The sequence below is a fragment of the Colius striatus genome, chromosome 2, assembly GCF_028858725.1.
Source record: "Colius striatus isolate bColStr4 chromosome 2, bColStr4.1.hap1, whole genome shotgun sequence".
NCBI lineage: Eukaryota > Metazoa > Chordata > Aves > Coliiformes > Coliidae > Colius > Colius striatus.
The window spans coordinates 88,025,900-88,052,102 of NC_084760.1; the positions used below are offsets into that span (position 1 = coordinate 88,025,900).

At 42.1% G+C, this 26,203-nt stretch overlaps 2 protein-coding genes across 10 annotated transcripts in view; one reads left to right on the forward strand and one right to left on the reverse strand.

The window, feature by feature from the left end:
• Positions 1-662: 662 nt before the first annotated feature.
• On the reverse strand, positions 663-13,815 carry ANGEL2 (angel homolog 2). The gene is made up of 9 exons (XM_061991408.1): positions 13,662-13,815; positions 11,893-12,326; positions 9,475-9,728; positions 9,173-9,242; positions 8,225-8,646; positions 7,143-7,269; positions 6,415-6,475; positions 4,000-4,163; positions 663-1,159 (listed from the first exon to the last, which is right to left on the reverse strand). The coding sequence occupies exons 2-9, from the start codon at positions 12,317-12,319 to the stop codon at positions 1,005-1,007; spliced, it is 1,680 nt and encodes a 559-aa protein (XP_061847392.1). The 5' UTR covers positions 12,320-12,326; positions 13,662-13,815; the 3' UTR covers positions 663-1,004.
• A 5,483-nt stretch (positions 13,816-19,298) lies between these two features.
• RPS6KC1 (ribosomal protein S6 kinase C1) overlaps positions 19,299-26,203 on the forward strand; it is a 91,095-nt gene continuing 84,190 nt past the window's right edge. For 3 of the 9 annotated variants that reach the window (XM_061991409.1, XM_061991413.1, XM_061991414.1), the window contains exons 1-2: positions 19,299-19,459; positions 24,154-24,189. In XM_061991409.1, coding sequence (XP_061847393.1) covers positions 19,355-19,459; positions 24,154-24,189 — 141 coding nt within the window. In that variant the 5' untranslated portion in view covers positions 19,299-19,354. Of the gene's footprint in view, positions 19,460-22,009; positions 22,087-24,153; positions 24,190-25,090; positions 25,205-26,203 lie in introns of all 9 variants that reach the window. The other 6 variants (XM_061991411.1, XM_061991416.1, XM_061991410.1 and 3 more) reach the window with 4 other exon arrangements.

Sequence of the window (26,203 nt, forward strand, 5' to 3'; positions counted from 1 at the left end):
AGATCAGGTCGCATAGGAACATGTCCAGGCGGGTCTGGAAGACCTCCAAGGAAGGAGACTCCACCCTCTCCCTGGGCAGCCTGTGCCAGGGCTCCCTCACCTGAACAGTGAAATACTTTTTTCTTATATTTAAGTGGAACATTTGTGTTCCAGCTTCATCCCATTACCCCATGTCCTGTTGCTAGATACAACAGAAAAAAGGGATGTCCCAACCTCCTGACACCCATAACTTAGATATTTGTAAATATTAGTAAGATCTCCCCTCAGTCTCCTTTTTTCCTAAACAGCCTCAGTTCCTGCAGCCTTTCCTCATATGAAAGATGTTCCAGTCCCCTGATCATCTTGGTGGTCCTGTGCTGGACTCTCTCCAGAAGTTCTCTGTCCCTCTTGAGCTGAGACGATTCCTATATATTTGAGCTTTTAGAAGTAGTGCCTTTTTTAGAACGTATTTCCCTTGCTGCAAAGCCGACTTCTTCACTGGAAGACCAGCATTGCAGCTGATTGCATTCTAGACAACCAAGAAAGTTCCTTTTCAGAAGTATTTGCAGAAGTGTCTACAGAGCAGCTTTGTAGTAAAACATAATTTTGAGCTCATTGTAAAGTGTGGCAAGCACACAAACACACTCTCCACTTGAAGAAGCACACAGACAGATCTCAGAGAATAATCACTTTTACTACGATTTACAATAAAACCATTTACAGCACCTCTGTGAAAAATAATGCTGCTTTGAGACTGCCACAGGTGTTCTCCATTATCAAAGAGGAAGCTCATGTAAAATCTTTTCTTTTTGCCTTTTGACTTCATAAAGTGATTTAAACAGGTTTGGTTTGGTTTAAAAAATGTCTTTGTAAAAAGTCTACTTTCATCAACAGTAACAAATGAGCAAGCATGCAAACATATTTAAACCGGACCTGCAGTGCTTGGATTAACCTTTAAAAAAATAATCATCCCATGGAGAGAGGAGGTGAAGGTAACTGTACCTGCAGAAAAAGTCCTTTGGATATTACCGTTCAATAAGCCTGAACTCTGCTAGCAATGGAAGGTGGTCAGAAGAGTTGTTTTCATTGGGAAGACCGTTAACAGTCCAAAGATCTTTCTCTGTTAGAAGCGCCAGCCTGCCAAGGAGTTTCAGACCTCCACAAAAAGAATCCCCTGCTCCTGGTTGAGAAAAAAATGAAAGTGTCATCAGTGTGAACTAAAAAAAAAAAAACCAACACAGTCATACATATGCAGAAGGAGGAAAATGGTATGGCAAAAGTAATCTGAAGGCATTACTATTCCACACAAAATCACCAGTAAGGTAGCTCAGAATTTCTTCTCAGTATTACTGTCACAGTAGAACTTGTTAGAGCTCAAAGTACTCAGGAAGACATGACCTCTCCCTTTGCTGGAGGGATAAATTGAGAAAGAAAGGGAAGGGATTTATTTTGTCACTGTAACTTCCCAGAAGAAGCCTCACATGATCCAGTCCTATACTCTAGCACAATAGCACTGCTGAATAGCTGACACTTGCAAAATAAGCATCTTGTGAAGAGTTACTGGTTCACATAACATTTTATTTCTGTATCCTCAAGCACACAGTTCTCCAGCAGGCAAGTTCTTGCTCATAAGGACAAAATCCTTCTGGCATTTCCCTTCCTACCTGTCCCTCATAAGAAAGTGATCTTCCTCCATTATTTCCTGCTACATATTCCTATAAGTCGCCTAAAAACTCCAGTGCAAAACAACCACCACACAAAATACCATGTAGAAAAAATCCCCCACCACACACACATAAAACACCACATTGCTCATGGAAGAGGGCAAGATGACTCACAGCCTTGCTATTAATCACACCTCATTATTACACTCAAAATATTTGTGTCCTCGTTAAAGTTGAAACGAACAGAAACCCATCATCAGCAAAGAGTAACAAGCTGTTTCCAACTCGGGTAGAGAAATTCCATTGAGAACAAGATCCTTCCATGATGTGTCAAACTTTCAGGTTTCTTCAGCTGCTTGAGTGAGGCAACTATTCAATATCCCTGGCTGCTGCTTTCAGGAGATGGTCCGGAGCAGGTTGAGCACTTTCAGGAACGGCACAAGTGGCAGCTGTAACTTTGACAAAAATATTTTCTATGTGGAAGTCATCAGTAATTTCAGAACTTCCTGGCTGAACCTGGTTCTGGCTTGCCAGTAGGCATGTTTTAAATTATTATCCAGCAACTGTTAAACTCCTCAGATAGTTCAACAGCTTCACTCCTTTGCCATATGCCAGCTTTCCAGTTCTCAACCTTGCAGCTGTTTACTGCTGCTCTGAAGAAAAGCTCTTTTCCTACAAAGATGTCTCGGTAGCTCTAGAGCACACGTCCTCTCAGCTCTTGGGCCAAACTTGTTTGAGACAGCACGTGCACGTCTGCAGAAGAGCAGTTTGTTGCTAGAGTGGTTGATCTGCATGCAGTGATTAATTTCACCTCAGAGCACTCTGGAACCAGCAAAATGGAGTCCTGCAGGACTTGGGTAGACGCTGAACCCTGATTTCACAGCAAATCCTGAATACCAAACCAAATACTCGGCTAAGCATGACACAGACTAAAGCATCAAAACTTTCCAAGGGAACCCCTTTAAATGGTAAAAAAAACCCCAAAACTGATCAGTCAGCCCTGACCACATTTAATACTCATTTCTTCAGAATGAGAGCTTTTAATTGAGTCCCAGGTCACCAGAAAACTGAAAATCCAGACTATTACTTAGTTTCTATGAACTAATGAATAAAAACTAAACCAGTTTAAGCTAACTGGAGAATTCAGGTTTGGTCCCATTCTTGATTCTGATGTGGGGTGAAGAATCTATTTGAAAAACAGGTGCAGAAAGAAAAACGTGCTACAGCTCTGCTGGGGCAATGACAGTGCAACGAAATGTATATACAGGTGGACTGGGATTAAATTTTGCTCAGGGATGCGGCTCCTTTAAGTCATACAGCATCCAGAAGTCATTTAGATACTTCTCATATCATAGTGTTTTTCAGTCAAAGCTTTTATTTCTGTATTGTGAAGCTTCTGTATTTGATATTTTACACCAGGATAGCATTTACCATTCACGTAATGAAAAATGAGACTTTGTGCACTTATTCAATGAATTTTAACAATCTAGTCTCAAAATATGAGAGAGGAAGGTGACATTTTCATTTCACATACTGAAAACAATGTTAATTTATATTAAAAAAATCAGTTGAAATCTACAGTCGCAGCAGGAGTGGAATCCAGGTTCTTTGCTCTTAGTTCTACAAAGCTATTTATCTGACAGCACTGCACTGTGCAATGACCTTTTACAATGGCATAAACCACAGAACTTAACGACATGGAAAGCGCACAGCTCGATTCTCCACGGCAAGAGCAGCGATGCAGTGCAGGACGGCTCCGATACCCACCACGAAACACACCCGCAGAGCTACTGCGTCTTTCTTGCACCATCTGGTGAGCCCCAGCTGCAACTGCAATCCCAATCAAGAGAGTGACAACCGGGCACGTGCAAGTGACTGCTTTTAAGAGGAAAGGCCATCGAGGACACTTCTTTCACAGACACTATCTCTAGGTTATCTGAAAAGTACCTTTCCAAGACACAGTTCATCTATCAGTTTTAGTGCACATCACAACTTGCTGTTCACCGTTCTGCTGGTTAGATGATAGCCATTAAGGTCCTGCATGGGTTACTGACCACAGTATTTCTCAGGTACTACTTACATTGCTGATGTTCTGTAGCCTCAGCTCTTGCCTCCACGCTGAGATGGCAACTATAGCAATGTTGAGTGAGGTGAAAAAGTTTGCCCTGGGTGGCACTACAAGTCCAACTGTGGCGAGTGGACAAGGCTAGCCACGTTTCTCAGGTAACAGCTGACATTCAAAGCACTACTGTGAACCTCTGAGATGTGGTATGGATCAAATTACCACTACATTTCCCAGCATCTGAATGGCCCTATTTAGCATTTGTGAAAGAAAATGGAAAGTTAGTTTCTTCACCTGGCTGGGCAGCATCATCATCATTTGCTGCAGAATAGAAAATGTAATCCACAGTGACAGCGCTTCGGGAGTGACAAGTTGTTACTTCGGGTATCCCAGTTTCAGGAAAGTAATGGGAATACACTGAAGACAGTTTAAAGTGGTGCTGAAGTTTTGAAGACAACCTAAACAGGAATCAAAGAAAATAATTTTATTTTCTTGTCTTTCCTGGAAAGAATAAAGCAATGAAGAAATACCAAATAGTCCCCGCTTACAAACAAGATCAATTATCTGGATATGCAAACTAGTGTTTCTCTGATGCAGTCCATCCTATAGACTTTTGCCTTAGTGGCCTAAACCTCTGAAGGCCAAATGCAGGCAGCTTTTTCAAGTAAAAGACAGATACCCAAGAGCCTATCAAAACTGACTTAACTGACACTTTAAATATACATGGCTTTCACTTCCATCTACACTTCATAAAATTTCACATGTCCTGCTTCAGCAAACTCTCCTGACACCTGGGTAGAAGTGTCCATCACAGCCCATGAGAGCAGCTCATATGAAAGCAACAGACTGTGACCTCATCCAACCAGGCCCTTCAGCACACAGAGAAATAAAGATTTTTAGGGTCTTTTCTCCCTCCCTAAACTAAAGATACATTTCAAGTTAGGCTATGCCTAATCTTTCCTCCACTCAGGGTCCCATTTTGCCTCTCCCCCTCCCCTGACAATGTGTTCCTCTTCAGTTCAGCCTATCTTGTCTCATCTGTTTCTTTGGATGTTGAAAGCAAACTGCAAAACTGTACCTTTCATCAAAAAAACTCCATTCTCCCTCTCAGCCATTTGCTCCCATCAGCCCTGCAAATCATCCATCCTCAGCTGCACCTACCTCACCTTGCATGGCTGTATCTTAAACCTGAGCTGCAATGCATTCTGGTTAAAACCCAAACAATTTAAAAAATAAAATACCAACTGCCTGATTCAGAGAAGAGACAAACATGTCAGTTGGTGCAACACAGAAGGGTAGTAATTTCTGCTTGTTGCATGGCATCCTTTTAAAGATCAGAGAATCACAGAATTGCTTTGGTTGGAAAAGATCTTTTAAGATCATCGAGTCCAACCACTAACCTCACACTGCCAGGCCCATGACTAAATTAAACCATGTCCCTCAGCACCTCATCTTTACTACCTCCCTGGGTAGCTCGCCCCAATGCTTAACAACCTTCTCAGTGAAAAAGTTCTTCCTAATGTCCAGTCTGAACCTCCTCTGGTGCAACTTGAGCACATTTCCTCGTGTCCTATAACTTCTTACTTGGGAGAAGAGACCAACCCTCACCTTGCTACAACCTCCTTTCTGGTAGTTCTGTAGAGGGCAAAAAACAAACCAAACCCTGCAAGCAGTGTTCAGCACATGGCATGCTATAGATTTACACTGCAGAATACAGCTTCGCGTTTTATTCTCTGTCTTTCTCAGAAATGCCATTACTTAGCATTTCAATCAACAACAATTACCAAGGGTTTTATTATAACTAACTATCTATGGTAATACCAAGACCTCATTTCTGATAAGAAATGCTGACTTGGAGCCTGACAACACACATATACAGTTTCTTATAAGGCACTTCTTAAGTACTTTACTTGGTGTGCCTTCACCAGGTTGGTAAATGCAAATATATGCTTCTTTACAAAAAGCAGTTACATTTCCCTTCTCACCAGGCTAGTGGTAGCTTCCTCCTTCAATTTAACAATGAATTATTTTGATCCAAGTCTACCAAATCCATAACACTCCAAATTTCTGGGACTCAAAGAAATTAAAATCTCTCACAGAAATCCTGCCAAGGAAGATTTTATGATCTTTCCAGTTCCTTTCCCTCTCTCATCTCAATTTCACATTATATTATTGGGTTTTATCAGCATCCATAAATTAGTATCTCACAAACAGTAAAAAGAGAATTGCCAACACTGAAGCAAGTAGACAACACTTTTTTTTGTTGATTTTCTGTCCCCCTACAAAAGCACAAGTTTCTGCAACTGGACTGAAGTTCACAGCATTCCTCCAATGTCACTATAAGGCAAGATGTGCCGTTTCTCTCAAGAAGTGACAGAAAAAGTCAAAAGCACTCTTTTAATAAACAGACACCAAGTACCCTCTAAGCAGCACTGACACCTCATCTCTACATTCTGAAATAGTATCTGAAGTTCCCACAAGAACACACATTCCACTATTTCCAGTTCTACTCTTTTACCGTCTGATCAGCCTTTCAATGATTAAAGGAATGATGATTTTTTTGGGCAGATTGGCTTCAGCAAGCCTTCTGTGATTCTGTAATCTTGTATCCATGTCTGGAATCTGACACAAGTTTGGTCTAAAACCAAAACAAACTCTGAAAACTAGCACCCAGTCAAGGGCTTCCATTTTTCTCCCTCATACACATACTTTTCAGATGCTATTACAATCTCCTGAGTGTTGTCCAGCTTTGTGGCTTCCAATTTTTCTCCTGCAAAATAAAAATGCATTCAATTTACTTTTAAAAATAAGATGTAGGCAAGACCAATATTGAAGAGCTATAGAAAAAAAAAGCTAAAGAAAAGAAATATCTTTAAGTACACTTATTTTTTGCAGCAGGCAAGATACAATTCCCAAAGTTGGATTAAATTTTTCTTCTCTATTAGTAAGATCCCCTCCAAAGACTCTTTGAAATTATGTGCCATTCATTTTAAATTGTTTTATCTCTCAAAGAAAAAATGGTGGATGAAATATGTAGCAATCTTGAGCAAGAAATCACTCACTTTTCCCACCTGTTCCATAAAGTGCCTGCATTATAATACATAAACACAGAAGCGGAAGGTAGGTTCATGCTACATACATGTGCTGCAGTCCTCCTGCCCTCTTTTCCCAGCACAGCTGGCTTTCATGATGCATACACACTACTTTAAATATTACACACCAGTTCCTGAATGGCAATTTCTAACTCATCTTCTAAAGACTCAAATTTGATGATGCTTACGTGAGCAAATAACTTTACATCCTGATGAGCCCAACACAGAAGTTTTCCAGATCTCAAGACTCACTGCTTTTCCCTGCTAGAACAGACCACCTGTTTTTCAGTGCTACCTGAACGATATTTTCAAAGGACCACAAAATTCATCAACACAGAAACTGACCTGCTTTTTCTTCTTTTTGTTGCTCTTTTATTTCATATACACAGTTTTGTGAAATACCTAATTTTTTTGGCCAAATTGGAATAGATAAGATTCTTTGTCCCCTTGGAAACTGTTCTTGTCCAGAGACCTAAGACAGACAACATAAGCTTTTTTCACAGAAATCTGATTTAAAACAAACCACAAACCAAAACTCCAAACCTGAAATGTGTGAATATTTCTAGTAAAGCTTAAACTTTAAGGCAAAGAAAAGCCTCATCCCCTTATCATACCTAAGTCTTTCATAATGGCTTGTCAAAATCTGTAAAAATAGCAACACTCCTTTCGTTTATTTTTATCAAGTTTTTTTGCAGCTACCCAATTTTTCCAGCTAGTTCTTCTGCTGAGAGACTCCCAAGGCTACCAAGAACACTTTTAGCAACATAATAGGACTGAGTATATGCAGCTATTTACTTTATTTTCATGATACTTATTTTTCTAGGAGCATGTCAAAGCAGGGCTTGAAACAATTACCCACTAGCAAACACCAGCAGACCTATTTTTTCATGTTTCTCATTGTATGTACTCCACTTACTTTCTATTAAGAAGCATTTGACACAACCAACTGCTACAACAAGAGCTTACAACACAAACCATCTAGCTTGAAGCAGTTTAGGTTTGGCTTCTAACTGCATTTTTGCTGTTACAGTTACTCTAGCTACTGTAATTAAAAGTTTATCTAAAATTAAGTCATCTTTCCATGCAGTACACAGTAGGTATTTGATTAAGTAGTTATTTTATCCTACTTAAAGACCACGACACTTAAATATCTGACACAATCATCCCATGGATAACTACATTTCAAGAACAATTGATTTGTTTGCAATTTTCTAATTTCAACATGCTAGAAGTGGATACAATAATCTGTAAGCTAATATACCCAAGCTTATTTTAGTAACTCCACAGTCACTTCTGCTTTGCAGACTGCACAAAGGGCATTAAGACTGGTACTGCAGTGGTGAGAATCGCAGCTATACCATTCCATTAAGTATTTATCTTTAATCAGCATTAACCTTTTTTGGTGAGAAGTGAAAAGCACAGCCTACCTTCCCTATAGCAAGTCCTTCATAGTTTAACTTTCCTTCCTTTATAAATCTGTACAACGGAGAACCAGGAACAGAGTTGAAGTCACCACAGATGACAATTGGGCAGAAGGTACCGTCCTTCTGAGGGGCAACATTAGCAATCTCTGCCAGGAGCATTGCAAGTTGGGTCAGTTTGATGTCCCCTCGCCTTGGGTTATACAGCAGATGTGTATTGGCTATGCAGATTGCAGCATTAGTTTTACAGTGAAATCTAGGCTGCAAAAGCAACACCAGTCCAACGTTGTCTCTGTCCAAGAGGGGAATATCACGGCGAAAAAATTCCACGGGGTTTGATGAAATCAGGCTAAATTTGGAAGTTTTGAAGCAAATAGCACAGCCATCAGGTTTTCTCCCTGTCCTCATTTTATATTCACAGTGATACCCTGTAAGAAAGGCAATTAAAAACATAAAATACCATTGTATAAATGCAGATTCTTTGTAATAAAAATTAGAAACATGTGATGTTACTTTTCTGACCCACCAGTCAACACCCAGTCTGAAGCACCAAAGACTACGTGAAGTTCACACAGAAAAGTGAAACTGGAGTCTTTCTGTCTCATTGAGCTTTCAGTTCACACAGTACAGGAATGCTTTTGTGATGTGTAAGCATCTACACACTTTAAGATACTAGGCATGTCCTCTCCTCATGTGTGAAAGAGCCAAAGCAAAACAACAAAATACCCACAATAAAAGTGGACTTGCATATTGGGCTATCCAACGGAAATATTGGTAGGAAACACCAAGGTTGTTTCAAGAGAGCACTTAATGAATTTATAAAAGGAAGTATGCAACATTGTTGCAGGTGATGGCAGGAGAATGGTTTTGTAAGCTAAGAGAGGATTTTTTTGAGGAAACCGTTACTGGAATAGGAGAGAAGACAATGTATTGGTCATAAGAATTTCATCATACCCAGGGATTCCAAACTTGACTTTATCTCTTTTCTATAGTGATCTTCTTGGACTTCTTGTAAACATAGTACCTAAGGCAAAAGTTTATGATTAAAAGATATTAGTAAGTACATAAAAATATTACCAGATCATATTTCTGTTTCCTAGTCCCTACAGGTACAAAAAAATCCCCAAATTCAGCAAAAAAGCATGACATCACTAAAAGCTTAGTTGGATTCACTGGACAGATCACCTGTCAGCAAGAATTTGCTACTCCAGTTTATCAATTCTTAGGAAATACCCACGTGTTCATATTGTACTCACATCTGCATCCAGCTGTTTGATTTCTTGTAGAATATTGGGAAACCTATATGTCCAGATTAACAACCGCTGCCTGCAGTGTCTGTACAGGTGGGAGTTATCTTCTAACAAATTCTGTGAGAGGATATTGTAGGACATGACCGTAAAATCAAATTTTGCCTCACTTTCTATATTGCTTTGGTCAGTTTCTTTATTTTCAAAGATTTTCATTGTTCCACTGTGCTGACAGAAATATTCCCAGTGTCTTTTGATAGTTCCTGTTAAAAGCATATGAAACAGAAAAATATATGTTACACAATTCCTTACTGCTCTTAGAAATCATTCTATTCACAATTATTTGCCTTTCAAGTTGCTTAAGCAATTAAACAGAAAAGCTTATTTGATTAGCAGTGATTTAGACCCTCTTGTTTAAGGTCAGCTTTATATAAGCATCAGTGAAAAGTAAACCAACCAAACAATAAAACTCAACCCCAAAACACAATGCAAAACCACAACCTGCCCTGGATTTCAAACTGCTTTGAAGTTATGAAACTGTCACATCTTAAGGAGATGGTTGCAGTCAGATGACACCACCTTACTTCCTGCAGAAAGGCTGTCAAACTGGTAAGCCAAATGCAGCCTGCTGACAGAATCTTGTGCTGCTTTCTGCCACAGACTGCTCAGTTGAGATGGGGGATGTCAGACTGGGATATGGCCTTTAGAGCAGCATATGAGCAGCTTGTCGATATCATGTTAGTCATGACTAACAAAGGGTTAGGCATCAAATAAAGAGTTCACCTCCAACCTGTGTACAGTCTGGAAGAATTGAGCCGTAAGCTGCAACAGGGTTCACTATACAGATCTCAAAACAGATAATGAACCTGATTTCACTAAGTGAAGCTGAGAAATTAAAAAATGAGTAAGCCTCAGAATTACCAGGAACTTCTGAAAAGGCTTGCTTTGCCTTTGTGCTGTTCCTAGTTTCATACTTACTATTAGTATCATTATATAAAAGTTAATAAGAATATATCTGCCCATCCTTAAGCATACAGTTACTCTGCAGGTATGCATTTCTTCACTTAAACTAATGAAAAAAGACGCCTTTCAGCCTTTATGTCTGAACTCATCCAAGAGCATGCTGAGGGTCCAGTTATCTGGACCCTAACTGCCATAGCACAGTTATCTGTGCTACCAACTCGTGGCAGACTGCAGCTATAGCTGTTAGTGTGTGCCCTATTTGTGTAGTAAACTGCATCATGGTGCTTTCATTATTCAGGACTTTAGTATTTGCAATGACTACAGCAAGGCCTTAAATGCTGTTTCTGTAGTGGGAGAGAGGCCACATTGCTCCTCTGCAGGTAACTTTAACTACCATCATTTTTCAATATGTGACCAAAAGATAACTAGGAAGGATCACAATGGTCATGACACTCTCAGATTAAGGTATGTAAAGGAGAGTTAAGAGAGAACTCAGCAATAAACCAAAGTCTCTTCCTTCAGCTTCTGAACTGGATGTGATCCCTCTAAGACACATGAATATTCACGTTCAAAAAATCCCTTTGGGATACTTATGGCACCTGTTGCCTTTTTCACTTGTAATACAACTTCCTGTTGATTTTGTTAAGGATGTGATTTATACAACAGGGCCTTCATTTTGACTGCACTCCTCTTTGTTTCACAGTCGGCAAAACTGCTCATATCCATAATATTCAGTAAAACATTTAGATGTCGTGTAGAAGATTATATCTGTAATAAAGTAACACGGACACTTTGAAGTTTCATGAAAGACTACTACTGAGCTGGGTGGACATTTTTGCACTTATTGTACTTATGTGGATAAGAACATTTGCTGTTTGCTCTCCCAGTCACAACCTGACACGAAACTTGCTAACATGCCAATGGCAGAATGCAGCTGTAAAAACAAACCCACACAATCACACTGGAAGCAAACACCATCGATTCTCAGTTACCTAGGTCACAGATAACTCGACTGGCTCAGAAAGAAGCCAATTTGGGTCCAGCAGGGCTTTAGAGCTCAGGTACAGCACAAGGAATGAAGCTAGAAAACTATCAGCCCATCTCAGGCCTACAGTCAGCTAAATCCTTTTGCATTACAAGAGTTTCCAAGGTATCAGACACAATCTGGCAGCTGACACCCGAGAGACTGTTGTATGTACCTAGTACAAGACTCCTCAGCTGGACAATCCCTCACATCATTGACTATGGTTCTTCCACCAAGCACAGTGAATCTAGTTCTGTCAGGATGTTTGGCAGCATAAAATACAAGTTCACAGACTAAAACATTTTTAAGACAGATGTTTTCTGGAGAGAGGTGCCAAGAAAATCAGTAACTCAAAAGGTGGAGGCAATATTGCTTATAACTTGTTAGATGTGTTTAGCATTATAAATAAACAAGGACAACGAGCAAAGAGCATCTTTTACCTTTCTTGCTGCTACATTTTTCTTCATTCTGTGCTACAGAAAGACACAATGCTTCCTTCTGATTACAACAGTTTGTTTCTTCCTCAAGAGTTGAATTATCATGCTGGCCACTGAGTCTTCTCTTCTTTGTCAATGGTTCCTCTCCCTCAGATTTCATACTGGGGTTAGGCAGGTGAAAGCAAGAACTTGGCATGAAGTTATCAAACTGCCAATTAGAGTTCTGAAACTGTCTCCAAGGTCCAAAAAATGGTGGGACTCTCCAGTTTGTTGAAAAATCAACTGGAACGGGAAGAGGAAACGAGGCCCAGGGATAGTGTCCGGCCCATCTCATACAGCTGTAAGACGGGCTGTTCAAGGCAAGTATCTGAGAACCGTTCCAGTGGGCAATCCAGTCTCTGCCCAGCCTCTGCACATGACGGGGCAGCATGGGGCGTCTGACAAAGAAAGCATAGGTTTCATTACACACAACTACATCTGCCTGTAGAAGGCTAGAGATGCAAGTCATCCTGCTCAGGGTTTACACAAGATACTCTTTTGCTACAAGTGAACACATACAAGATATTCAAACCTTTTTAGATACATACAAGTTATTTAAGCATTTATCTAAATGATATGCAAAGTGGGACTTTAAAAAACGATCTTGTATCTTTATTCTCCCTTCACATTTACAAATGCCATTTAATTACTCTATCTCTCTGAACAGCTATTTACAATTTATTTTTTGCCTTGTTGAATATCAGATCTTTCAGGTACTCAGTGGAACACCTTTGAGAAAGGTCACTGTTGCATGCTGCATTAACTTTATGACAAGGCTATCTGAAAGGAATCAGAAAGCCACTTTCCTTCAAGCAGTCAAAATTATTTTTTTATAAAGCCACCGTTGCCAACAAGACAGGGAAAGAGAGAGATACGAACACTCGTGGCATCTCTGGCACCACCTTATAGACTAAATTAGTATTATTATTTCTTTTCCACGTGGGAAAACTGCAAGCCATGAAAATAAGGGTGGGTTTTTTTCTCTCCTTTCTCCAACACCCCCCCCCCCCCCCCAAATCAACAACAAAAACTGTGTCTCAAGAAACGCTGGAAGGCAGACTGAGTGCCACCAATATGTCTCAGCTTCCTCATTGTGCAAGTAAGGTGCATTTTGAGCTTACAAGCAAAAGATACCAAAGCTCAGCATGCCTGAAGTTGAACTGAAAGACGAACTCCCCAGCTTTCCACTTGGCCTAGCGAATAAACCTAAATACAAGTTTCAGCAAAACCAGCTTGTCCTGAAACAGCACTTTCCACCACAGCGCACCAGAAGCGGCTCGATAATCAAAACACACCCAGGGGCACCGCGACATCCACAAGAACCGGCGCCACTCCTTCCACGAGAACCTCCTGAAACACTTGTTTCAGGGGAAAGCGCCGAGAAAGCCTCCCTTCCCCTCTCCCTAAAAACCCGGCCGCAATCGGGCTCTTCCCCGCAGCCGCTCCACCCGGCAAAGGACAACCCCACGCACGCCGTGTTTTGTTTACCGCGGCCCAGCGCCGGCTAACGGCGGGCATTTAAAACGAGGGACTATCAGCCACCCCCCGCCGGGCCGGAGGCTCTGTCCCCGCGGCCAGGCCGCCCTACACCCAGACGGGGCTCGGCGCCGTCCCTGAGCCGGCAGTGCCAACGTCGCCGGTGCCTCGCCAGCCGCGGAAAGACCCCATACAGGCCGCCGAGGCCTCCGTCCGAGGTCCATCGCCCCTCCCCGACTCCCGCGCCGCCGATTTACCTCCCGGCGGGCCCAGGTGCGGGCCCGGCCCCGGAGGGCCCCGCTATCGACTCCGCACAGCCCCGCCGCCCCCAAAGGGGGTCATCCCAGGGCAGCGCCAGCTCCGCCCGCCGCCGCCGCGCTGCCGACCTGCCGCTTACCCCTCACGGGCGACGGCGGCTCCGCTCCCGCTGGCTCCTGGGACATGTAGTCCGAGGGCCGGTGCCGCGCTCCGGAGCCATAGTTGATCCGGGAGGCCGAAGCCGAAGCTCGTCTGCCATCTTGACCGAGGGCAGGGGGAGCGCTGGACCGGGAGACCTTTGGCTGCAGGCGGCCTGTGGGGAGAGAACCATCCCGACCCAGCAGCAGCGCGCAGGAGGAGTGGCTTATAGGGTGCCCGATTTCAGAGTTTTGATTATTTTAAACAGATGTAACACTGTGCTGAAGCAGTAGTTCCCATACAAGGTCTTCTCTCTGGCCATACCTTGTGTCTCTGCAAGGCCAAAGAGTCTCAAGGAAGAACTGCCGTTTCAAGATGCGATTTCAAGGCGTGATTTCAAGGCAGTAGCACCACTTGCCGATTGCTAAAAATAAAACCCATTTACTTTAGACCAAATTTTAACGTTGTTGGGTTAAAATGCACCTGAAGACACTCTGGTGAGGAAGCCTGGCCTGAGGGATGGATTTGAGACCTATCCGCCCCACAGGCCCCATGACTGGACACACTGCTACACCCACTGCTACGTACTGGCTGCACCAACAATTCCTTCTGTCAATGTTGCCTGAATAAGCAGTTAAAATGCTTTTTTTTTTGAGGTCTTCTGAGGACAGAGTAAATGCTGGATCTGTTTACTGTAATGAAACATCAAACAAAGCATATGAAATGTGATAGTACTGAATTGTGCAGATGCTGTGCAGGAACTGTGGTCAAGTAAAACACTGTTTCTCTGCATTCCTTTTACTTGTGTCATAAAAGTTACTTTAAGTAACAATTGTTAAGTGTTCCCAGGAGTGGTAGGAAAGACTGGAACTGGAGTAAGGTAGTTACATTAAGAGCCTGCCAGTTAAGCAATGTGTCAAATCCACTTTGGCTTTTCCACTTAGAATCATAGAATCGTTTTGGCTGGAAGAGACTTTTAAGATTGTCAAGTCCAGCCTTTATCCCAGCCCTATCAACCACTAGACTATTTCCCTAAGTGCAACATCCACCCATCTCTTAAACACCTTCAGGGACAATGACTCCATCACCTCCCTGGTCAAGCTGTTCCAGTGCCTGACAACCCTTTCAGTTAAGAAATTCCTCCTAATATCCAGCCTGAACCTCCCCTGGCACAACTTCAGGGCATTTTTCCCTTGTTCTATTGCTTGTTACTAGGGAGAACAGACCGACCCCTGCTTGCTACAACTTCCTTTCAGGTAGTTGTAGAGAGCAAGAAGGTGTCTCCTGAGCCTTTTCCTCTCCAGGCTAAACAGCTCCAGATCCCTCAGCCAATTCTCATGAGACATGCTCCAAATTCTTCACTAGCTTGGTAGCTTGCCTCTGGATCCTCTCCAGCACCTCAATGTCCTTCCTGTAGAGAGGGGTCCAAAACTGGACACTGTATTTGAGGTGCAGCCTCAACAAACCAAGCACAGGGGAATGATCACCTCACTACTCCTATTGACAACACTGCTCCTGATACAGGCCAGGATGCCCTTGGCCTTCTTGGCCACCTGGGCACACTGCTGGCTCATGTTCAGCTGGCTGTCAACCAACAGTCCCAGGTCTCTCTCTGCCTGGCAGCTTCCCAGCCACTCCTCCACCAGCCTGTAGTGCTGCTGGGGGCTGTTGTGGCTCAAGTGCAGGACCCAGAACTTGGCCTTATTGAAACTCATGAAATTGACCTTGGTCCAGCCATCCAGCCTACCCAAATCTCTTTTTAGAGCTTCCCTACCCCCAAGCAGATTGACACTTCCACCCAGCTTGGTGTCATCTGCAAACTTACTAAGGGTGCACTCTATCCCTTCATCCAGATGATTAATAAAGATATCAAACAGGAGTGGCCCCTGGGGGACACCACTCGTGACTGGCTGCCAACTGGATTTAACTCCATTGACAATGGCTCTTTGGACCTGACCATCTAAATAGTTTTTCAACCAGGAAAGTATATGCCTGTCCAAGCCAAGAACAGCCAATTTCTCTAACAGAATATTGTGGGAAACAGTATCAAATGCCTTACTAAAGTCAAGGTAGACAACATCCACAGCCTTTCCTTCAGGCAACACGAGGGTTACCCCATCATAGAAAGAGATCAGGTTTGTTAAACAGGACCTGCTCTTCATAGACCCCTGCTGACTGGGCCTGATCATCTGGTTGTCCTGCATGTGCTGCATAATAGAACTTAGGATGCTCTGCTCCATCAGCTTCCTGGGCACTGAAGTCAAACTGTGAGGCCTATAATTTTCTGGATCATTCTTCTGTCTCTTCTTATATATGGATGTTATATTGGCTCATTTCCAACCAGATGAGACCTCCCCACTCAGCCAGGACTGCTTCTTGGACACAAGTTACTTACCGACAAAAGGTAAAAGTACCCATCCATTTTCTGTTAGTTTCTTCAGAAGAGAGCAAAGCTATTAACTCTGTAATAGGTGAGTAGTAAAAGATCTCACAACTGTATTTTCCAGATCTACATTATTTTGATAATTTGTTCTTTTCTATATTTTTGAAGCATTCTTATGTAATAGATATATTTCTAAGACAGAAGATGGTAAGCCATAGCTGTAGCAGCAACAACAACTGCTGTTATTTTTAGGAGCAGAGGGATTCTTCCCATGGAATGCAGTTTTTTTCTGTATTTTGATCTGCATCTGTCACTTCAAAGGTTTTTACATAATAGTAATCTCAGTAGTGATGCTGGTAGATTTTGTAAGCCTGATGTGTTTGTCGCTTTAGCTACTGTCAGTGACTCTCTCCCACAAGTACTTGAATTTGTAAACTTTCTGCATCAGCAACATCCACTGGCAAGAGTCCGGCAAGTCTAGCACTTATTATGTGCTAGAAGAACTGTTTTATTAATTTTTTTACCTCATTCATATCAGCTTCACTGACTTCTCTTCTTACACGGAGAGACTGAACAGTCTATCCTCATCCATCTTCTCCATGCCACTCATAGTTACATGGACCACTGTCATATCCTCTCACATTATTCCTCTTCCATGCCAAAAAATCTCTGATTATTCCATTGTTCTGCATGAACAAGCTATTCCATATATCTGGTCATTTTTATTGTCCTTGGTTCAGCCATGGAGTTATGCAGTTGCAATATACTTTTCTCTCTTGTTCTCTACTCCTACTGCTTCTTCTCCCTTCAATTGTAACATCATTGGTATAAAAAAACAATTGCTATCTAGTGGAGTTTGATGCGTGTCTTGTAGCTGTGAGATTTAGAAACTTGCTTTGGAAGAATGATGATCAGGTATGCCTTTTGATAGTTACTTCCATGAAGTTAGATGGAGAAACACTTTGTTAAAAGATGTAAAACACATACTCTTCCAGTCTCAGAGGATGAGGCGCTCAAGTAGCTTCTAACAATCAATGTCTTCTTTCTTCCCCATTGTTTAAGAAAATGTTCTTCAAGCAAAATAGACTAGACTTATCAAACAATTCTTACAGAGAAAAATGATAGAGTCATTCTAGTAACTTTGTATAGCTGTGAATGTCAAAGTAATTAAAAAAAAAAAAGAGAGAGAGAGAGGTATTTGGGCTGGATTTTGCCCTGTGACATGTTAGGGAGAGGCATTGTGTTCTCCTACAGGAAATGACTTATCTCTGGGATAGCACTATCCAAAGAAGCAGCAGTACATGGATGCTAGAACACTTCCAGGAGGAGTTCCTCTGACCTGGCTTTGCTGGGCCCTCCAGGATTACCAAATTAACTGCTTTCTGTCAGACTAGTCCTGGGAGGGGAACAGCATGTTTCTGGTCTCTGTTTCCTGGACTCTGCATGTCTGCAGGACTTACTTGCCTCTGGTATGGAGGTTGGAATTCCCAGTAGGATACATGAATTATATGAGGGCTGTGTCAAAATTAAAAGTAACTAATCTTGTAATCCTGAGGAATAAGGACAAGGTATAACTGTGACAAGTGCTTCCAAACAGTGTTATACTGACACTGCTTAGAAAGACTCAATAGTGAGCTCATGCTTCTGTAGAAGTGAATCTGATCTGGAATACAGAAAACAAATGTGATTATAGGAGATAATATTTCATTTATATAGTAATAATTGGGAATGTTGTAAAGATTCACAATTCAGTCATCCTCAAAGGAGAGGCACTAGCCTGCTATGAGCTTCAACACAGGTCTCAGATTTTACAAAGACATGTAATTAAGTATTTATGTCAAAGAGCTACATGAGATCAGAGATATTAATAACCTGGTAATGATATGAAAAGCTATTTTAACATCTGCTATTAAACAAATGAAGACATAGTGATTAAAAAAAAGAAAATAATTTTATCAGTTTATATAATCTGAGGTGTGATCTCTGTATAGGTCTCTTGGTATAGATCCCACTACAGCCAAATAATTGACTATTTTGCAGCACAAAGTTGCACTCCTTTGAACTGAAGCAATGCACCTCAAAGCCTGGAGAGTTTCCTTACACCAAAGTGTTTTGCACACCTATGCACACACAAGAGCACTTCTGCAGGGACAAGTTCAGGTACAGCCCAAAAAATCTGGAGAAGACACAAAATACGAAACATAGCAATCCAGTAGCCATCGATCTTGTCTGTTAACATTCTCCTTTAAATCCGTGAGTTGTTTCTGCATGACTGGTCTTTAGATTTAGGGCAGCATATCTTAAAGTATCCCACTGCAAAGGCTGGAAGTTGTGTACCACCTCTGTCAGTGGAAGGTCTTACAAAAATTTTGTAGATGCCACCTGAAAAGATCTCAGTGGTTACTGCTAAGAGTAAATCCCTTGCAGCCATGCACCACCTGAAAGGAGGCTGTAGTGAGGTGGGGGTCCGTCTCTTCTCCCCAGTACTGAATGACAGAACACAAGGAAATGGGCTGAAGTTGCACCAGAGGAGGTTGAGATTGGACATTAAGAATAACTTTTTCCCCGAGAGGATTGTTAAAAAACCAGAACAGGCTCCCCAGGGAGGTGGTGGAGTCGTCCCTGGAGATATGTAAAAGACACATTTGTGAGATGCAGAGGGACATGGTTTAGTGATGGGCTTGGCTGTGTGAGATTAGTGGTTGGATTCGATGACCTTAAAGGTCTTTTCCAACCAAAAACTGAAATGAATTCCATGATGCTATGGTTTGCCTATTACGCCTGGGCCTCATCCACGCTATGCAGATTTTCAGGCTCCGGAATAGGCGGCCACATCCCAGCTGCCTGGTAGGAACCGGGGATACTCAAACCCGGCAGCCGGGAGCAGTGTGGGAGGGAGAGATCCACGCCCTCCCTGGGTGCCGTCCGGCGCCTTGGTAGCTGTGGCGCTCGCCTCAGACTCAGCCCCAGCCCTGCCGCCAGAGCCTATTATCAAGCCCTCAGGCAGGGAGCCGAGAACTCCGGCCGGGGCTCCCCGTGGCGGGGCGGGGCGGGCCTGGCCAGGCCCCCGGTACCGCCCGGGCGGGGCGGAGCGGGGCGTTCCTGGGCGCCGCTTCCGCCTCGGTTGGGGCCCGGCGCGGCGGCGGTGGTGGCGTTGCGCCGGGGTGCAGGATGCTGGGCCCGCGGGAGCGCGGCGGGGACCTGGCCCGTTTCTACACGGTGACAGAGCCGCGGCGGCACCCCCGCGGGCACACCGTCTACAAGGTCACGGCGCGGGTGAGTCAGCGCCCGTCCGGGCCCCGGCCCTCGGCCCCCAGCCCTGGCCTCCTCCGTGCCGGCTGCCTGGCGCGCCGCGAGCCGCCGCCCTGCCCCTCGCCCCCGCCGCTCTGCGCGCCCGGCCTGCCTGCGGCTCGCTCTGTCTGGCCGCCGCCGTGTGCGGAATAGAGCCCATGGCTGGGCCGCCGATGGGCATCCTGGCGCCGATCGGGCCGGCCGCGGCGTGGAAGCACCTCTCAGGGGCATGAGTGGGAAGGAGGGAAGGTCTGAGCACGGCAGACCTCAGCTGAGCTTCGGTCGCCTCTTGTGAACTTGTAGCTTTCACATGACATTCTAATTGCCTTAAAGGCGCTTTGCAATTGACTGTCAATTTCTTTCCTGTTTGTCGCAGGGCTAGGAGAATACCTTAAAACCAAACAATGCAGTCTTTTTCCTCTTCTCCGAATCTCTTGGATAGGTTACAGTCGAATTGCTTAAGCTTTCCCGCTGCCCCACAATGTGGTCTGCTCTAGAGGAAAAATGAGGGAGCAGAGTATGTAGGTACAGCATGCCTACATTAGAAGCACAGAGCTATTTGAAGAATATTTAGGCAGCCCCTTTCTTAAGGGCTGTGTGTGCCTGGGGTTCAGCCTCATTTGGGCCAAATTGGGTCTGGGTGAATAAGAGAGGCCTAGTAGAAGAAGGAAAGATGAAGTAGATAACTGGGTATTATGCAAGCTGGCTTGGTGCTAGTTTTGCTGAAAGCTCCTTCTGTTTTCCTCGGGAAATTTCTTGCTTTTCTTCCTCTGCTTTAAGCCAAAGAGGGACGGCACTAGGTAAATCGATAGGTGCAAGAGGAGCAGGAATTCAGGTCGCAGGTATGGTAGGTTATGTTGAGAGCATCAGAAGGTGTCATAGAGGGATATAATTTATTTAAATTATATTTTATCCTGTGGTTACAGCAACTGTAGACATTCTGCCTGTGAGAACAATGTATTTTTATATACACCCATCCCTGAAATCAAAGAATACAGTATTCTGTATGTGTATGCATGGTGTAATGCTCAGGTGGCTTGACTGTGATCCCTTTGTGTGACTTGTGAAATTGAAAGTATTTTAGAATTCATTTTTGTCAAAGATATGTATACAAGTCCTTTGGGGATATATTTAAAAAGGCTTTTTAGCCCAATAAAAGTACTAGTTTTTAAGAGGAAAAAAAAAGAGTTGCTTTTCCTTGTAATATTTTAATCTGAAAAAGCTTTAATGAAATTGAGTGAAGGAAAGCAGTGCCATCACATGTTTTTGCAGCAGCTCATGATGGGCCAAGTCTGTGTGTGTTTTAAAAAGTTGTGTCAGTGCAATAGGGAGTAACAGGAATAGGCCAAGGTTTCTGCTTATTTTACTCTGATGACTTTGTTCTTACTGTGACTAAGGCCAGTTAAAATGCTTTATGGTATTTCAGTTTATGCAGAACTTTCAAAAGCAAGTTGTGGCTAACTAGTGAGGAATGTAATTTTCCCATGCCCCATAAGTTGTAGATCCTTTGGTGCTCTTCCAGGCAAGGTAGTGCAGAATCAGGCGCTGTAGTGACTGCCTGTAATATAGTGCAGAGCAAGGAGCAGATCAATCTAAGAGCTGTCCAAATTAAACTGGACTAACCAGAGGTCATTAGTTTTTCAGCGTTTTTTTGACATCTAAAATCCTTAAGGGGAAAAAAAGATGTTTTTTTGCAGCAAGGGATGTTTTGGGTTCATAGGTGAAGAAGTATAACTAACTTCCATTTCAGTAGGGTTTTATCTTGTAATCTGTTATGTAGTACTTGAAGTGAGGGTTTGGAGAGCTAGATGCTGATCCAGATGGTTTTAAAATAATGCAATTTGCGTATCTGTTACCCTCTCCACCCATTCCTCCATTGTATTCCTGTGGTGGTCTGGATCCGTGGTTGATGTCACAGCACTACAACTGTATTTGGTGATCTGATGCTCAGCAACTTTGGGGGACTGCCAGGAAGGAAAAAAGTGAAGTGGATCATCCCATTTAGTTGAGTACCCATCTGTCTGAGATGCAGAGTACATGCTTGTGGAGATTTATGATTCTTTTCAGTGGTGTATGAATGAGTCTTTTGAGAAACAAGAAGTTAGAGGAACTTTCTCTTCCAACAGAACAATAGATTAAGAATAATGGATGAGAAAGCACTTGTTTAGTATGTTCTAAACATCTGACCTAGAGGCAGGACTACCCATGCGGTCTCTTCTGAGCGCTGAAGTGGCCTATCATTGTTGCAGCATTTCTGAAAGGATTTGTTTGTTTGTTTGTATAGCAGAGAGTATGTATTTTGTTTACTTGTAAATTGTGAAATAATTTTAAGTGCAAAGTGAAATGAACATTGGCTTTTTTAATATCCATTTCAAAGGCCAAAGAACAGTAAGAAGTATCTACGGAATGTGATACGAGGAGTGTTCTTCAATGATATCTGAAAATATAGCCTGCCAATAGAAGTTCAGATAATTTGGAAGATTAGAATTATTAATGATAGTTACAATTCTAATGAATTCTGTTGCATGTTTGCAGGCCAGACAAGGAACAGGTTAATCTGAAATAACTTGTTCCATGGTGAGGATCTTTGTAGGATCTCTGAGCCTAACACGGTAATTATGCACTGCTTAGCTCATTGGTTAGTATTCTAATGATATTTTAAAAACTAGATGCTTGCATTATAGAGATTTGCAGAAGGAGTTGATTGTATTGATCCTTGTGAGAGGATTAAAAAAAAAAGCACTGAAAGTTTGGGGAATTGGATCATTTTTGCCAAGTCTCTAGGTTGATTATAGGTTGAATTGAAGGGACAGACCTCTTCTGAGGTTGACCTTGAGAAGAAGGTATAAAGAACAAAGTAGGACGGACAGCACATGAATTATTGGGTACTGACTTAAAGTTGGCATGGCTGCTAGATATAGAAGGCGATGTAACATTAGAACAAGTGTGAAACGGGGCCTCTGGGTTTTATCCCAGATTCTTACTAACTGTCTGGGTAATTACTCATCTCTCTGGGTCTCCTTCTGCCCATCTGGTAACTTACCTAGCTGCCAAAACCGTTGCAAGGCTTTAACTAAAGGTGAACTGCAAAGCAAAGCAGTTGGTGTGTGCCCTTTGGTGTTCTTCTGTGATGTGTAGCCATGCCTGTAGTATCTTCTTCCCTGAGCTCTACAGGCTCTTTGCATCAAGTACACCAGCTATTAGAAAAGGTTAGAAATATTTCACCAATTATACATATGAACTGCGTGATATCGAATGAAGGAGCAACAGCTGCCAAGGTTAAAATTTGGTAAAGTTGCCAAATGTTAGATTATCTGAGAGAGGAAAAGTTCAGGAAGGTTTTTACCAAGGTAGACTACACCGGAAGAAGAAGACTTTGATGTGTGAGGTGAGAGAAAGACCTCAGACTTGTGAAGGAAAGTGTTTTAGGTCTTTTGGGAGATTGCTAGAGAGGGTAACACTTCCCATTTCTGTCTTGTCTCCTCCAAAATGTGTGAAAGATTACAGTGGCTGGACTGTGTAGTAAGCTGATGTTATGCAATCTGGGAGGCTTTCAAGAGGCAAGGACTCTTGAAAACTGAAAGGAAGAGAGCTAGTTTGTGGGGACTATGAAGGGTATGTTATTGTCAGTTGGCAAGAGGAAAGTGTAGATGTAGTGACTTCCATCTTAGAGCAATAGCTGCGTGATGCTTGTGGTTCAGCAGGATGGTGTTTTAGTCTCTGGGGTGCACTTAGCATGGACTGCTTGTGCTTGCCTTATGCGTCACCTGCTCAGAGCATTAATTATTCAAGGGTGTGTTGGTGTGTGAAGAGTCTCTGTTTGGATTGGGAATACCCTACTTTGCTTCAGCTAACAATAGGCTGATTATTTTGTTAAACAGCTTTGGCTGAGTTATAATGAAGGATATACTGACTTGTACAAGATAACTGCCACTATGAATTAAAGATGTCTTATTTGATTTGTTTGTTTTTGTGGATGTGCTCGTACTGCTTTTTATAAGACCAATACAGAACTTAAATTAAAAAAAGCTCCTGAGATCAATATTTATTTAAGGAAAAAAATCCTTACAAAATACAGGCTTCTTTATGATGTGTAGCCAAGCCTCTTTTTCACTGCAATTCTCCTCCAGACAGTCATTTATAATTAATTGGGCAAAGAGTGTTTAAGGAGTGGCAAATACTCAAGGATAGAGTCAGATATATGTGCACATTGATGGCCGTAAGTAAAGTGGAAATACTGTCTTGGTGAATGCAAAGCCTCACATTCATAGTGAGATTGTATGAAGCTTACGTTAAATCAAGTGGGCTTGATTATCCTTGCTTATTGGGAGTACTGTGGTCCTAATATGAATTGATAGGAAGAGACTGGAAAGGTGGTGGAGGATGTGCTCTACTAGCATGGTTTGGTGGGATGCCTTCTATACCATTTTGCTTGGAATGTAATCCAAGCATGGATTTGTTTCTAGTCACAGTGATTGACTCCTCTGCTGCAATACTTCACTCTGTTGTCTTTGGATACTAAACTTGCCTAAAACTAAATGAAAACATTTCTGAGTGCAGAGGAGCATGCAACTGTTTCCCTTTTCCAGATTTTTCTCTTCAGCAAGAAATCACTGCATGTTATTTGATTTCCAAACTGGAAATCCAAGCACTTATATAGTTTTTGTTTTGCTTTTCAGATTGTTTCAAGAAAAAATCCAGAGGATGTCCAGGAGGTAACAATTTAAACTTGTGCAAATGTCTTTGTGTATCAAATTATGCCTTTTGAAGCATCTTTGATGTAATTTAGCAATTTCTGCATGTTTTGTCATTGCAGTGGAGCAAACAAGTTTTTGTATGTTTTTGCTTGTCTTCATCTTTCAGAGTTGAAAACAGTAGCTAGCGTAAGGTGTTGCAGTTCTGTCCTCAGTGATGAATCGTGACTTGAAACAAAGTCTTAGAGTGTAAAGTGTCTTTTGATGACAGAACTGCTTTGATAACTTTGCAAGCTCTTTTCTCAGGGCTGGAATTGGCAAATTGGTGGTTACTTAGCTCCTACTGGTAAAATTAGAGATCAGTCCACAATCCAAGTCTTAGGTCTCAGCTGTAGGTACTCTTTTCCTCTTTAACCAATACTTCACTGAAAAGCCTACATCATTACTGTCTATTAGTGAAGAGAGAAAATGGAGGAGTGTAGGAGTAATTGAGAGAGATATTTGGCTGCAAGTCATACATTATGCCTCTCTCTTTGAGGCTCCTTAAGTATTTTCCAGTGATGTACTTTGATAAAACTTTAAAATTGCTTACTCTTTGCCTCTTCCAAAAGATTTTGAATAAGATTCTGCCATATACCCGTGCCTCTTTAATACCTCCAAAGACTGTCTGGAACTGTTATATTGTGACAAAAATAACCCCCATCACATGTAGGTTGTGGGTTGTTTTTTTTTTTTTTAGATTAAACCCCTCCTTTTCCCCCTCTTGATTTTTTTTTTTTTTTTTTTTTTTTTTTTTTCCTGGAACAATGGCTTGACATTAGTACTATAATACTATGTACATGCAAAATCTTCCTTCAAAAGCACAACCTTATGGCTGTTCAGACACTGTGTAACATATGCGTATGTTCAATTTCTGGTGCAGTCCATTACTACAGTTGAGGAGAACCTGGATAGTTGATGAAAGAAGAGCTGATAAATGAATTCATTGCATCTCTATGTGGTCAAACATGAGTTACTGATTAGTGGCTTGGCAGAGGTGAGAATTGGCTAATACACCTAATACCCCTTTGTTGCATCCTTTGAAGTCTTGAGAACTGGACAAACATGAGCATTTGTGCATTTTGCATTTTGTTTTTTTTTAATCTCTACAAAATGAAGATAGTCTATCAGGATCTAATTTTAGAACTGCATTACTGTAGTTTGTAGCTTGTTCACCTTTTCCAGGGAGACTCCTGACTTGAACCTATTCATGAGCACATTCTGCCATTACCTTAATTTTTTTTATGGGAAAAACACTTTATAGCAGCCGTTGATGGGCCATTCATCAGAAAAATATATTGTATGTGTCTTTCAGCTAGAATATTGCATGAATATATGTTAAGTCCTTTTGAGACAGTAGCAAAATGATATCTTTTAGCCATCACTTTGCTTGACAGTTTGATCTGTGGCTATAGGTAAGCCATGTAGAGTTCCACAAATTCTAAGCTGCAAGAAGACATGAACATGTTGTAAACTTGATGATGGGATGATTACCCTTTACCATCCTATATTGTATCAAATGAATTATTTTGCATGTGCAAGCATGTTAGGTGCAGTGTGATTCTTTTATCAGAAAGCATCTGAAAGTACCTGCTCATTAAAAGGAATATGCTAGATGGTAGTTGCCACAAGGCTGAGTTGTAGTGAGAAAAGTGCATGTGATGGGAGATTTTCTGTTATACTGGCTTCCTATGGATAGTAAAAGAATTGTGGGCAGCCTTTGAAAGACCTGTTGCCACTGAAAAGATCTTCGACAATGCTCACTTAGAAATTCAATGGATAACATTTTGTGCACACAACTGTCCTCTTTCTTTAAGACCTGTCTCATGCAACCCTCATCCTGCACATGTATGAGACTGCTTAGCTGTCCCTGGCTGCTTGTTCAGAAGTCCTTTTTAATGTCACTGATGTGATGTTAATGCATCCATTACATATGTACAACTGTACATAAGGCTGTGGACTATGACCTCAACTCACTAGTTTTCTTTTGATTCTT